Below are 15,592 nucleotides of genomic sequence, written 5' to 3' on the forward strand. Positions count from 1 at the left end.
GTCCTTTTAGAAAGCTTTGTTGACCGTATAATAGCGGAATATTTGGCTAGCTCAGCTGGAGGGCAAGGGAGTCCTGCTCTCTACTTTTGCCGAACTCATCTTGAAGCGTTCGAGGCCGTACGCCGAGTCCGCTTGACTTTTGGCATGTCCTCAATTGAGGCACATTTTTGTCGGGTAATGCAGTATCTCTGTTAATCGCCATACCCACTTGTCCCGCTTATCCTGGTCGCCATTAGACCCATTGAAGCAAGGCACTACGGTAAGCAACGCTGTCACGAGCACAGGAAGACAACCAACAGCAATTTTGGTGTCGGCTACGATCGGAGCCAAAATGGGTTACACTGCTGAGGCTGGTGTGGCATGGGGAAGGTAACAACGTTCGAGCTTGGGAGAATAACTGTCCCAGGATAGCGTAAAAGTTTAAGGAAAAAAATTGGGCTAGCGCTGACCCTAATAATTCCCCATAAATAAGCGTCAAGATCTCGTCAGCCTGGACGAGAGTGGTGAAACAAGGCCCATCCTAGTGATACAAGCTACGCTCCACTCTGTGTGCATTTACAAAAAATTATTCACTGGTAAAAATTAGGCGCAATTCCACTCTGTGAAGGCGCATGAGCAGCGAAGCCTTGTAGCACCCGACGTAGAGCTGACACAAAATTCAGGGCCTCTAAGAAAGAGGTTTGCGTCTTTCATGCGCCCGCAGCCATAAATTTCCCGTGGCTGGACGCTGTGAGGCCAAGTTTGTCGAGCGGAAGCCGGGTTCCCTGGCTACAGAGCGCGCAGTGAATGCGCACGGCAAGACAAAACACGGACACTGCTCGGCGCAGGCGCGCTGTGAGGGCGGACGCGCAGGGAAGTCTGATGCAGCCAGCCGCTCGTTTCCTGAGGGCCCTTGCTATTTCCCGCCATCACCTTCTTCGCAACCTGCCCACCGTAACGAACGAGCGGTTAGACGCTTTCACTGCGAATGCCGCCATGAATTGGTTCGGTCGGTGGCGCTTCCCTCGGCATGAAGAACCACACGTGCACTTGCTCGACTTTCTGGGGCGCTTCCTTGGAGGTCAGAGGAACGCTGTCGGGCGTCTCCTGGGTTTGTAACTTTACTAATGGTCTTCGCTTAAGATTAATTCGAAAGTGCGGTTCTCCTTTCTGCATCCTCCTTGTCGATTTCCAAAACATTCTCTACGACGCGCATAGTTCTGCTTTGGCTTGACTACGCCGACTGCGCCGCTCGCCGAACTGCCGACGTGTCATCAGAAGTCACGTGTAAACTGAGCCCCTACAAAGGATTCACCCTAAAAAATGAGGCCCCATTTTGTTAGTTAGGAGCGCATGTATGGAATGTATGTATTTATTGTTCATTAGGAAGAGAGGAAGGTCAATCAGCAGGCGTAAATTGTCCCGCCTAGGGGCAGACACCGGAACGCCTGCTGGTGTAGGGGAGGTGGGATAGGTAGGAAAGAGTATGTAGGAATAGGAGGATAGGGGAGGAGGTTGTCATTATCATGTATATAACACACAGGGCAAGTTGACAAGGATACAAATGTAAAAAGAGGAGTTAAACACTGAGCAAATTGGCAATACACAGAAACACTACAGATGTAGACAAAACGTGAATGTACAGAAGACAATGTTTAACATACATGTAAAAGGAGACACACATACACACACACACGCACGCTCACACAGAAAAGCTGCATCAGCAGCAGCACTCCACTACAATCTGGGCAATTAGATGGTGTCGTAGGGAAGTGCATTGTGCAGCCCCGAGAGCGCATTAACTAAGCTTAGTAAAATCCACCAAGTAAAAAAACAAACCTGGCCGCGTATCTGCTCACTTTGCTGCACATGTCGTCGAAAGACGATAGTGTTCTGCTGCCCCTGCCACGTAAGTGCCTTTCTTCCCTCCTCCCCCCACCTCCCACACATTTCTCCCTTCCGTTTTACTCTTCCCACGATAAGCACATGGGATATCTGTTAAAGTCAGTACACTCTTCGCGCGTTTCACTGCTCACCCGCCACATAGCTAATGGAACCTTTCGTTACTGTAGAACTTGGGACGCCGTGCACGAGGTCCGAACTCGTCGCATGCTCAATTTGTATTTTTTGTAAAAGTATTGTGTTCAAAGCGCATCTTTTATTCACTATCCCAAAAATCAATCTGCCTCGTATTTCTATTAAGAGCACACCACAAATACTTTCTATGTATTGATGTTTTGCTTCGGATATGCCTAATGTTCTCGTTCTTGCTGAACAATGTTGACAAGTTTGAAGTGTGTTTTTAGATTTAGGGGTTTGGAAACATTTTGCTTGTATGAACATCTCCTTAAGACTTCGTTCAAACTTTTGGCCTGGCGGCTAAATCAAGGGACAGGCAGACAGGCAGGCGTACAGACAAAGAGATGGACCGACCAAAATTTTTGCTTTTAAAGGAGCCATGAAGGCAAATCACAAGTTTGTGTTGTTCGAAAGGTTTCGTGTTTTATAGTGCCCCCAGCGCTTGTCCTAATCCAAACGATGCTTTTTTAACTGAGAAATTGATTAATTTAGGTTAAAATTTTGATTTTCCCGCTAAGTCGCACATTTTCGTCGTCTGCAATGACATCACCGGGCCGTGTTGGCCGTTAGTGAACCTAGATGGCACCACCACACCGTGGCAAGCTGTTTTCTGCCTTTGGTTTGTTTGTGAACGTGTTTGTACCTGGCTTGTTTTGCTTATGGAGGCAATCGTTTCGTGAAATATGGTGCTCGCTTGACAAATACGGTCATGTAAGACATCGTCGTTTGCGTTAATCGGCCAGTGTCGTCTGAAACAACCGCATAGTGCGCGCAGTACCAACAGCAGTACGCATCGGTACTTCTATGTATACGTGTGCTTTCGTAACTTCCACTGTTTGTCCCACCGTTCTTAGGGCCTTAAAAAGAATGTGCAATGTGCCATACATTTAAACGCAAATAGCTCGTTCGACAAGCTTATAAGCTCTGCCTAATTTGCTGAGTTTGCTTTTGCCGCCCTCCACCAATCGCAGAGCTGTCTGGTATGACATCATAGGTTCTGTTGCGGGAAACGAGCTAGTGGCCATTCCCTTTTTTCCTAATTATGTAGCTTATTTGAGCGAATTTTACGTTAAAAGTGGTGTCAGTATGATTCCAACGAGGCAATCTTTTGAATGAACCAAACATGTGTTTTCTCTTCATGGCTCCTTTAAGTAGTCCATGCAAAACTATCATCTTTAAAGGGACACTGAAGGGATTTGTAAACATTGTTGGATTACTTACGCAAATTAAAATCTGGAGTACCTAAGCCATGTTTCGGCCACTCTGGGGCCTTTACACGACTTTAGTAATTCGAAAGAGCTATCCTCCTGTTCGCATCCTCCTTGCGGAATTCCTATGACGTCTCGTATGACGCTTACTCGAGCCAGGCTTGGCTTGACTGCGCTAGTGCGCGGCTCGCCGACCCTCCGACAGAGTCAGTCGGCCGGCTGTATGGCGGCCGCCATCAGACCGTCATAATTCGTTCGCTCAGTCAAAACTTAGCGACGAAAAGATTTGTGCCCTGAAGTAAGTGGCCTTAGTGTTTTAGTTTGTAGACTGTGTCAAGCTTATTAAAATCTATGAAGTTAATGTAGCTCCACACAAGCGCACACGCGACGCTTCGCTCACTTCGCTTCTCGGCTGTTAGTTGTTGCAGCCGCCAGAAATGTCGCGTGGTATTTTTTCTTATTTCAGGCTTTATAAATAAAATACGGCTTTATCGACCGGAAAAACGATGAAAAGTGGGCTAATATGAGACAGTATATGCAATTCAAACAAAAACATAGCTTTGATAAACTCACTTAAGTGACCCTTTATTAACTTTAAACTACCGCAAATGCGACCCGTATATTGGTGTTACGACGCTTCGGTGACTCCCCTTCAGTGGAGTTTTAAGCGGTATATACGTTTGAGACTGGTGCTTTGGTAGAAACTCTAAGGTCAATTAACGGCAGGATAAGGTTTACCGAAGTTAATATAGGTAAAATTACGCCCACCTCCCCTCGCGGGAACCTTGGTGTGATGCAACGCATCTCATGGGGGGTTCCAATGGCGTTTTCCATCGTATTGATTACGCTTATAGCAGGGATTCTCACGCGAAGGGGAGGTGGGCGTAATTTTCCATTTTCGCCATGCAATGCACATGCAGTACACGTATGGTCAGGTACGTTCTTTATTGCAGACAAGAATGAGTGCCTTGTGGTCCGTAAAGTGCACAGTTAGGGGCTCGACGATTGCATCATGCAATCGTCGAGTACTGCGAGAGAGTGCTAGTGTAATGCGGACAACCGTCGACTGAGACCGTCGGAGCGCGGCATGCCGCTTTATATTCACAGCGCCCGGAGGAGAGGAGAGCGCGGAGAGAGAGAGTACTGCACTTGCGCAGCACGCGCAGCGCCGCCCACCGGCGCCAAGCAACGGAGTGAGAGCGCGCTTCGCCAACCCGCAGCTGCTTGGGAGAGAGGTTCGCTATCGGAGAGAGGAGAGGAGGAGAGGCGCAGCTGTGCGGACAACGCCGGACAAACGCAGGAAGGACAGAGGGGGCGAGCATGAGATGCGTTGCATCTAATAAGAAATTAAAATATGCCGAAGCTTCTATTTAAACATATAACCAATTCACGCGAAGCACGTTTTGCGCGGGGAGAACTACCAGACCGGTCTGCAGCACAATTACACATTTGCGATCGCTTTTCTTGCTTTAAGTAACGCAGTCGCTGGTGATAAGCTATTTGTGAGACTAAGAGGAAGCTTATGGCGCCAGCGTTACTCAAGGAAAATTGCCCGCGTATCTGCTCCTTTCGTTGCAAATGTCGTCAAAAGACGATAGTATTTGTAGACATTTGCCAAGGAAATACCTCCCTTTGCTTTCCCGCTCACCTCTCATGCTGTTCGTGTTCCGTCACGCTCATCCCGATTCCCAAGGTAAACACACTAAAGGTTTGCTCAAGGCGATTTGAATTTACCGCGCTCCACTGCTACAGGCCGGGTTCCTCGATGCCAGCGCTGCAGTACGGCGGAGACGCGCGTGAATCGAGGCGGCCGATTTCAAGGTTTATAGAACCACGGTGCCATGCTCCACGTGCGTTCCAAGCAGAACGTCGAACCTAGCTAGTGGAACCTTTCCTTGATGTTGCCGCGTGATTTCTCATATGCAGCCAGGAGGTAGCACGAGCAACAGCAAGCGGCGGTTTTCTGCAGTAGATGTAGAATATCATTTGCTATCGAAAAACCAAGCATCCATGAATTTTGTAATAAAGGAACACTGTAAATATCCCTTGCGTACTAATTTCCTGTCTTATATTTGCGTAATGTCTTGTTCTTGTTAAACGAAGTTGACAAGTATGAACTTATAAACTGGGCTTAGACGTTTACATCTGGCTGTGAGTGTATAAGACTATTGCGTAGATTCTGTTAGACTTTGGCCGGGTGGGCTGATTCGAGTCACAGACAGACAGACAAACAGACATACAGAGAGACTAAAATTTCTGCGTTTAAGTAGCCCAGGAAAGACTATAGTCTTTAATACTCAGCTAAGCAGCTGGAGTGCTGGAACCTGTGAACGAGCTGACGGCATGGGTCGAACAACGTTTTATTGCCGATAACGAAGGGTTTATGTAGGCTAGGCGAGTGACGTCACGCTCACGCAGGAGCGACAGCTTGCGCTCGTTATCGCGGCAGTGCCAACTCGGTTACATCTTCCTTTCCTTGGTAAAATCAAGATCGCTCCGGCAGGCGGTACCGACGAGGCTCGCGACGTTCCCGAGAGCTTCTCCGTGGTAGTGGCGGCTCTGGAACGGGACCGGAGTCTGGCAAGCCCGAGGAAGGTGTTGGGGTAGTGTCGGGACACGGTAGTTCTGGAACCTCCCGGAGATGTTCCCGCGTGCGTCGCATTTCTCGGCCGTCTTCTGTTTTCACTAGCACAGAGCGGGGAGCTCCTGCTGATCCCAGCACAACGACCGGGGACCACGTCCGTGTGTGCGTGTCGTACACCGAGGCCCTCTGACCGGGTGAGAGGGTGCGCAGGTCCCTAGCTCCTCGATTGTAGTAGACCCTCTGTTTGTGGCGAATATCCTGGAGACGGGTGTGCACCTCCCGGCTTGGCAATGGTGACGGCTTCAGGTGGCAGGAGGGAACTGGTAGCAGCGTTCTCGTTTGTCGACCCATCAGCCTGTGCACAGGTGACTTCAAAATAGCATCACGTGGAGTATTGCGCAACTCAAGCAGAGCTAAATAGAAGTCGGGGCTATTATAGGAACACTTCTTTAGTAGCGTTTTCGCTTCTTGAACTGCCCTTTCGGCCATGCCATTTGCACGAGGATGATAAGGGCTTGACGTCACGTGGGTGACTCCTAGTGCATGCAGAAATTCACGGAACTCGTGGCTACTAAATGGGGGCCCGTTGTCACTACAGAGCTTCACTGGTAAGCCATGGACAGAGAAAACTTTCGCGCACCACTCCTTCAAGTGCCGGGCTGTTGTGTATTGAAACTCCTGTATTTCAAAATAAAAGGAGTAGAAGTCTACAATTATGGCAAACTCTTTACCACCGTGATGGAATAAGTCCATGCCAACTATCTCCCATGGTAGAGTGGGGACATCATGAGGCAGTAGAGGCATCTTCGTGTTTTGCTTTTGGTGAGCCTGGCAAACTTTGCATGATGCTGCAACCTGGTCAATGTCGCTGGACATTGATGGCCAAAACATGACACTCCTTGCCCGAATTTTCATCTTTTCCGCCCCTGAGTGGGCCAAATGAAGGAGACGAAGGATTTCTGCTCTCTTAGCGCTTGGTACGGTTACCTTGTTGCTGCGAAAGACGAGGCCATCTTGTGCATGCATCTCTTCTCGATACGCCCAATATGGCCTGGCGCTCGCTGGCACGTCCTCTGTTTTCCGGCCAGTTAGTCTCGGCGTAGGATCGGACGGTCGACAGAGCAGGATCGTTGGCGGTTGCTGCACGGAGCTCCTCGAGGCGACGCTCGGAAGCTGGAACAAGGGCAATAACGTTAACATTGAAACGCTCGGTTTCTTCCGCCAATAAGGCCTTGCTTGGAAAACGAGAGAGCGCATCAGCCAAAAACAGCTCTTTTCCTGGATTGTACAGTAGATTGATGGCGTATCGCTGCAATGTCAGTCGCATTCGTTGCAGTCGAAGTGGACACTGGTGAAGTGGCTTACTGAAAATTGGCACCAACGGACGATGGTCGGTTTCCACTGTAACCTCAGGCTGGCCGAAAATATAATCGTGAAATTTTTCGCAGCCATGCACAATCGCCAGAGCTTCCTTTTCAATCTGCGCGTACCGCGTCTGCGCATCGCTGAGCGATCTAGACGAGAAAGCGATAGGGCGGCTGTCTTGTATCAGAACGGCGCCAACGCCCATATGGCTGGCGTCAACAGAGAGGGTGACTGGCTTTTTCGGATCAAAGTAAGCAAGCACTGGCGCTGTTACTAAGGCCTGGCGCAGCTCATTCAAGCTGCTTTGCTCTTTTTCAGTCCAGACCCAGGCAATATCTTTGCGCAGCAGAGTTCTAAGTGGGGCGGTGAGCACAGACATTCGCAGAATGAAGCGCTGCACGTAATTCATTGTTCCGAGAAAGACTTTCAATTCCTTACTGTTACTCGGCGCTGGCATGTCCAAAATGGCTTGGACGCGATCGGGATCAAGGCTCAGTCCCTGCGTGCTGAAAACGTGTCCCAAGTACCGAACTTGCTCCTGCAAAAAGGCACATTTCTGAGAGTTCAGACGGAGGTTGTGCTCACGGCAGCGTGCAAGCACACCGGTCAAGTTGTTGTCATGCTCTTCCTTCGTTGTGCCCCAGACTAATATGTCGTCCATTACAACAGCTACTCCGGACAGGCCCTCCAAGAGGCGGTGCATGGCTGCTTGAAATATTTCCGGGGCAGAAGCAATTCCAAAAGGCATGCGGAGAAACCGATAGCGCCCGTAAGGCGTGCTCATTGTGCACAATTTAGAGCTGCTGTCAGAAAGTTTTATTTGCCAGAACCCGGATGCTGCGTCCAAAGTAGAAAAAATATTTGGCTCCAGATAGTCGTTGCGCGACCTCTTCTAGAACAGGCATAGGGTAGTGTTCACGCAGCATAACCTTGTTAAGCTCTGTTGGGTCGAGACAAATTCGTACTTTATCACCTTTAACTACGGCGACCATATAGCTGGACCATTCAGTTGGTTCGGTTACCTTGGTTATGACGTTGTGCTCCTCCATGCGCTGAAGTTCGGCCTTTACTTTTTCTTCAATGGCGACCGGAACCCTTCTGGCTGGCACAACGACACCGGCGGCGCCCGGCTTAAGCTTCATGTCGTACTCAAAATTTTTTAGCTGTCCCAATCCTGTGAAAACATCGGCGAAGGGCTGCGCCGCTGGGTACAGTTGTTGTGTCTCGACGCTATCGATGCGATAAATTAAGCCAAGGCTTTCTGCTGCTGCTCCGCTGAGTGTCACCGGCACGTTTTGCTCAATGACGAAGAAGGTTTCATCATGCTGTTTATCGTTCACGGATAGCGACAACTTCACTTTAAACTGCGCAGTCGTTTTGTGCCCGAAAAAACTCGTTAACGTAGCTCGGCAGGCTTGATGAGTCTTTCTCGGAAGCGACAACACATCTTGCTTTGAAATCACACAACAGTTTGCCCCTGTATCAAGTTTGCAGACCATCGGACGGCCTTCAACGCAAACTGTAGCGGTCCACTGGTCGCTAGCGAGTGCGCTCACGGTTAGAGCGTCCAGAAAAAAATCTGACCTTTCGTCAACATGCAGCTCTCTTATTTGCTTGCGCCTTGAATCTTCGCTGCGCAAGAAGGATGACTGCGCGCACGCTTGGGCGAAATGATTCAATCCTCCGCATTTCTTGCATGCTTTTCCTATCGCTGGACAGCGACCGCTACGATGAATTTTGTAGCCGCATTTGCTACATGGCTTTGAAACTCTGTCCAACGCATTTACGGCTGCAGTTTCAGCGCCTTCAATGGTGCCACGTATCTGCCGAAACTGCTCCTCGCCTTGCTCTTGGATGCGACACATTTCGACTACTCTTTGGTAAGATGGGTTTTCCGAAATTAACTTCTTTTGCAGGCTCTTGTCCCTAATGCCGAGTATGATGCGGCTACGAAGCATGCGCTCTTCTAAGTCTCCAAAGTCGCAGTATTTGGCTAGCGTTCGCAATTCGACAAGCCAGTCATTGAAACTTTCGTCCTCTTTTTGGTCTCGGGAGCCGAAGCAAAACTCATGGTAAGTGAGGTTCTTCGCGGGCTTGTAGAAGTCTTCAAATTTTTGAATGATGAGGTTTACATCGCTTGTGTCCTCTCCTGGCTCAAACTTGAACGAAGCGTTCGCTTTTCTAGCCTCTTCTCCAATGGTCACTAAAAGCGTCGCCGCCTGCACTTCTTTCGGTTGCTTGTTTAGCTGAGTAGCCGTGGAAAACAGTTGAAACTCACTTTTCCAGGTCTTCCACCCAAGCCAAGCGTCTCGCGATGTGTCGAGGGGCTTCGGAGGCGGCAGGAGCGTTGTCGGCAATGCAGGCGGTGTCGGCAACGCAAGCGGTGTCGTCATGCTGGCTGTTTTCCGCTGCCACCATGTGAACGAGCTGACGGCATGGGTCGAACAACGTTTTATTGCCGATAACGAAGGGTTTATGTAGGCTAGGCGAGTGACGTCACGCTCACGCAGGAGCGACAGCTTGCGCTCGTTATCGCGGCAGTGCCAACTCGGTTACAGAACCTAATGAATAAACAGCCTGTACACTATGAAGGGCAATCCTCAGCTTTATGTACCCTCCCTTTATCTTAGAAGCAAGTCTGATTTGTCGCTTTGTTATGTTGCGCAATAAAAATGGAGCATCTCTCTATACAGCTTTGAATCTCGGCAGGCATTATTTTTGTAGTTGATTCTTTCAATTTAGGTTATATTCTCTACACCGCATTTGGAATTTTGCGCCGCAGCCTCCATTGCCTCTCGAATGAATCGGCATACTGTGTGGAGACAGGCACAGACGCACCGGCGAGTTTTTACCGCCGCCGGTATGCCGCCTGTCACCGCGGGTGACATGGGCACCTACAGCTTGCAGACACCGCTGAATTAGCCGACTGTCGCCTAGTTTGGCCTCGTAGGGCACAGAGACGGGCCATGCGAGCTCCGAAGGTGCGGGCATGCTGAGCGCCTCCGATTGCGCGGAGTGCGTTCAGAACTGCGTACGCCTTGGTTCGTCATTTGGCCGTGGAAGATACGATGCTTGTTCGGCCTCAGCAGTGCTGGTAGGCTTATTCTATGAATTCTGCAGCGGGAAACAAAGCAAAATTGCGGTATGCTGATTCTCGAGATATTGAGAATGCGCAACGGAGGATAACGTCGCATGCAGCATGTTGTTGCAGGGAAACGAAACGGAAACTGATGGGAACCATTGTAATCCGGAAGAAAAAAGAAAAAGAACCATTCTGGGTCCTTCTACGCAGTGTTCATGCATCCCGAGTGCGGGCCACATCTTTCTTTTAAAAGATATCGCACAGGTGTCGTCCCTTTCCCGTCCTCAGGAGCCCCTGACGCATGCGTTCGCCGACTACGACCACAGAACAGTGCTACGACTGCGCGGACTCCGGCAGCCGCGCGATCGAAATTCGGCTTCCAAGTCCCCAACCGAGGGATAGTAGCGCCGCGTCGTGATAACTCGCAGAACCATGTCTCCTCCCATGCGTTTGCGCCGCCTGCAAACATTCTGCTGAAGTTTCTTTCCTCCATGCCTGCAAAGCAGAAAGAAGAGAATTGAGTGTGGGCGAAGGTAGTCAAAAATCTGAAACAAGCCGGAAACAAAAATACGCCAGATATAAAATCTGTGGGTAAATTTTATTGGTCGACTTTGATTGTGCAGCAAATCTCATAACTAGCAACAAATATGGCAAAGAGCGAAATATCTGTGTCAACCAGAAAGAGCAGTTATGTTCCGTCGAAGAGCAAAAGAGAAAGGTTATGTCTCGTGCCACGCGCGTGCCACCCGAAGGAGACTGATTCCAAATTTGGTCCGAAAAAAAGTATGATCTGGCGACACTGTGCTAGCAGACGACGCCACTGACAATGCCCACTACGCAAGCGAGCGACACATTGCGCCAAGCGCGGTCATGACACAATTGGTTTAACGCCTGTTTTTGAGGCTGTTGCCGTTGTAAACAGCATTCATTTACGATAGAAGAAATGTAAGCCACCCTGGATAGCAACCGTGATGCACAGAGGAGTTTTTGAGCAAATTAAGCGGTCGACGGTGGCGCCTCGCAACCAATATGCCGTGCAGTAGTCGTGACGCCTATTACACTCGTTGGCAGCAAGAAGTGAGACTATTGCGGGTGCGCTACGTCTCTTATCGCCTTGTGATGACCCTTTCAAAAAAAGTGAAACCACACGAAAATGTTTCTTTTCCCAAAACGTATAATAGCGTTTGCATATTCACAGAGCTCTGGTCGAATCTGTTAGAGCGCTCGGTTACGGTGAAACTTGACCGAAGTCCGCCATTGCAACTACGGATATTCCCGGATCGACCAGCGAAACCGCGTTTTCACAGCATAGCCAGAACGCCCTTTCTATAAATTATAGCTGAATTATTCATTTATGTCAATATGTCTTCACGTCGGCACCATCAAGTAAATAACATAAAATTTTCTCTCAGAGTCCCCGAATCATTGCAACGCGTTCTGCGCGTAGTGCAAGGAACATCTTTGCCTACTCTTGTTTGTACGGCCACAGTGTTGCGTCAGTGCATTCCATTGCATCGGTGGCGCAGGCGAGAATAAACTGATTAGTAAAACTGACCGCAGAGTATTTAGTAAATGATTCACGAGGTTAGTTTTATTTTGGTTTACCATAAAACTAGGATTCCGCGCTCTTATAATCATGACACTGCTGCTCACAGGCCAACATACCCCGTGTGCAGAGGTCAGAAAAAAATGTTTTGTATACTTCATTATTTTAAACTGAAGCCAAATTGATATTTGTAGCGGTTGGAAAAAAATAGCCGCAATAATTTTTCCCGCATGCATAACATCGTAAGGCCGAACGTTAGGGTAACCTAAAATTCAAGCTGAATATAGGCATTGTAACGTACTCAGGTGGATTGGCCAGTTGTTTTCACACCAATGCAGTTTGCTTCACCTCATCAACACTGTTTGTGCAGTGGTGCACCCTTTACAGGTATGCAGCTTGTTCGTTTTACGATTTAAGGTTCTCTCAATTTTACAAGGCCGGGTTTGGTAGCGTGAGCTACACTGGCCGAGGTTGAGCAATTTAGCGTGGCTCCTCTAGAGCTTTGCTGCGCGTGCGCGAGGAGCAGTTGCGTCACACGGCGCACAGAACGTTGTTCGCTGGTCGACGTCTCTCACACACCCCACGCGTCCAGCGTGTTCGCCGACCTCCGTTCCGCCCGTGGCGGCCCGGTCCACTTGATGATCATGCGAGGGGTGGCCGGGTGTGGGACCGATGGCTCGTGCGTCGCAGCAACACCGGCGTGTGCCTGTAGAACCAGCTTAGCTATGGGGCGATTGGTGACGCTGCGCTGGAGCCACTTGATAAATATACATGTGTCACATAATGCGTATACCGTGTGTGTGTTATTGAAGCAGCAGTAAGCGTGACAACCAAGTTAATCCTAGACAACCAGGAAAGCTAAAAATAATCAGATGAACCTTAACTCATGCTACGTATATCCTGGCACAGCCGAGCTAAGCCAATGCTAATTTTTTTCGCTCAATGTATTTTCTCAGATTCTTTCAGTGAATGAGGTTGTCTCAGTTTTACAAGGCCGGATTTTTCGCTCAACGAAACAAAGAAATACTTGTAGTGGGAAACCTAATAAAAATAACAGATAATATGCGGCTGCACACACCATTAGTTTCTGTTAGCACCTTGTGAGGGATGCGGTTCGGGCCTGTGGCGCCAGAAATTTTAAGGTTCTTAATGAGAATAAAAACGCCTATAGCCATCGTGAACACAGGAGGATCACCATTTGCAAAGACATAGGTAGAATATGGAGTCGATATATGAATAGGGAAGAAAATATGAATTTATAACATTCCAGTGGTGTTCCGGAGTAAGGAATAAACCCTGAAATCGTCAAATCAAATGAAATTTAATATTTCAACAAAGGAATAAAGGGGTAATGTTTTGCAGACAAGCGTCCCAAAGTCAAAGTACTGACCCTCGATAAGTAAACGCAAATGAAGCATTCAATATGCAGGGTAGCAGCAGAGGTTAATGGAGAAAATAAAACACTGTTTAAATGTAATTCACACAAAAGTACATAAAAATTCACAATGGAGACGCCAATAAAATATACAAGAAAAACAAACATTCCAAGGCTGCATCCATTCAGTCCATTCTAGCTAAACAAACAAAGTTATTTGACTGGGATAAAGCAAAAAATTACACAAGGCATGTACAAAGAAAAAAGCAATCAGCAGTCGGGTAAACAATAGCAAAAAGAAAGAGAAAAAAAAACACTCTGTAGCCACTAATTAGTTTGGTTAACTGAACGTTTCAGAACTTTGTAGGATACGAACGAAGTATATGCGTAGAAACTCGGAGTCAAAATTTTACTATTGCAATATATGAGCCGCGTCCGCAAAGAGGCATCGCCGCCATTCTACGAACAAAAAGAGGGTGCGAGGAGGGGAGAGGAGAGAGAGGAGGAAAGCGGGGCCGCATTGAGGCAGAGGTGGATTGGCCGAAGATACGCCGACACCATCCCATACCACATACCATACCACACACATGCCAAAAAGAGGGCGAAGCGGTGAAAGAGTGCTTACAGCATCCCTGGGGTTATAATAAAACCGTAAGCATTTTGCGGTTACATTTTATGCTAGCGATCACATGGAATACTAGGGGAACAGAGCTACACTCTTTATGGAAAATTGATTGAGTCATTCGGACCTAACCATGAACACATTTTGACATTTTTTTTAAACAGGTCAATTCATACTTTAATCTTTCTTGAGGGCTCCAGAAACATTAGAACGGTTCACGTTGAAAATGTTCAAGATATGCCAGTACGCACTTCTTATTGCTTTATCGCTTCTACAAGAAGATCACATTCATAAAATCCTTACTTAGTCACGAGGGACAAAACCTACTGGTAATACTTTAATTTAAAAATCTAATGCTAACCATGTGAAAGCTGCATCATTTGATCATACGTGCAATTATGTGGCTGGATTAATTACAGTAAAACAATGCAAGAACTTAGCAATGAGATTGTCGTCGTGAGAGGTTTCAAGGAAGATCTCACAAATATAGTTTTCTTCCGATTATTTTTTAACTGAAATCGACCGATAAATCATTCAATCCATTAGTAAACCAATTAAATCTTTATTTTTCAACACAAGGTAGGGGTTACGCCACGCAAAAAGCCGTTGCTTACTGTATGAAGGTCCGTGGCGAGCGGCAACGTTTTATGGAAATAAACACGTTAGAAATACGTGTAATTTACGCGCAAACAAATAGTGTAACAAATAAAATAAGTAGTGTAGCAAGTAAAATAGGTAGCGTAACCAACAAGTAGAGTAACAAATAAAATACAGTAATACCTCGTTAACTCGAAGTCGTAAAAACCAGGGTAAATTTCGAGATAAACGGATTTTCGAGATAAGCAAAGTTGCGCTAATTGCCGGGAAAAATGAGCGCTCTTCAGAAAAATCACTACTACTTACCGGCTCTTCAGCGGCAGTTTCTAATCTTTGTTCTCGTGCAGGTTTAAAAGAGAAAAAATAACATACAAGAGACTTTAACCGGCTGGGTTTTGCCGCACTGCCATTTTATTTAGCAGAGAAAAACTGCCTAATGCTCGTCTGCTTTGCGGTCGTACTCGGGCCTAGGAAGGCGTCCTCCAGCTGCTCAGGGAATCACACCTCAGGGAAAATCACGAGCACTGCAGTCACAGTCAGCGAAAAATCCGTACCGCGTGGTTTGCGCAGATGAACGGAAATCACACCTCAGGGAAAATCATGTGCACTGCACAAAGCGAACGAGACAAACTACGCCAAGCGTCGGCAGAGGGCCTCCCTGCTCAGCGCATGTATGGTCCCTAGAATATGAGCGCATGTGTCACATGACGTGCCACAGGGTTGCTTGACAAAGTTTATATGTCGTTGAGCTGAGACTTCGCGCACTTCGCGTTCGCGGAAAGCATCGACGTATGGCAGGCGCGGCTAAATAAGAAAAAAAAATCGACGGACTTCAGGCGTGGCAGCATCGCGCGAATCTTGTGAAATGGTCCGGCGGCGGAATTTTCGTTCCACTCCTAGTCAAGATTTCGAGTTATCCGCAATCCGATCCAAAAATACTTCAAAATAAAGGGAAAAATATACATGGGACGTATAGGAAAATGTTCGGTGCCGCGGAAAATTTCGACTTAGCCGATTTTTCGAGATATGCGAGTTCGAGTTAACGAGGTATTACTGTACGTGCAAACAGCAGCTAATTTACAGCATAAAAACATAGGCGACAGTTCGTAACAATCCTTGTAAAAAAAAACGCCTATTGTGAACTATTATGCACAT

At 47.7% G+C, this 15,592-nt stretch overlaps 1 protein-coding gene across 2 annotated transcripts; it reads right to left on the reverse strand.

The window, feature by feature from the left end:
• Positions 1-6,773: 6,773 nt before the first annotated feature.
• On the reverse strand, positions 6,774-9,767 carry LOC144178202 (uncharacterized). Of its 2 annotated transcripts, none has more exons than XM_077705862.1 (3): positions 8,238-9,767; positions 7,654-7,753; positions 6,774-7,023 (listed from the first exon to the last, which is right to left on the reverse strand). In XM_077705862.1, the coding sequence occupies exons 1-3, from the start codon at positions 9,606-9,608 to the stop codon at positions 6,818-6,820; spliced, it is 1,677 nt and encodes a 558-aa protein (XP_077561988.1). In that variant the 5' UTR covers positions 9,609-9,767; the 3' UTR covers positions 6,774-6,817. The 2 variants fall into 2 exon arrangements, with proteins under 2 accessions (XP_077561988.1, XP_077561989.1); XM_077705863.1 differs by having other exon boundaries at positions 9,494-9,765.
• Positions 9,768-15,592: the final 5,825 nt, after the last annotated feature.

The sequence above is a fragment of the Haemaphysalis longicornis genome, unplaced genomic scaffold (genome assembly GCF_048455015.1).
Source record: "Haemaphysalis longicornis isolate Haplotype H1 unplaced genomic scaffold, Haemaphysalis longicornis Haplotype H1 scaffold_4, whole genome shotgun sequence".
In the NCBI taxonomy this organism is placed as follows: domain Eukaryota; kingdom Metazoa; phylum Arthropoda; class Arachnida; order Ixodida; family Ixodidae; genus Haemaphysalis; species Haemaphysalis longicornis.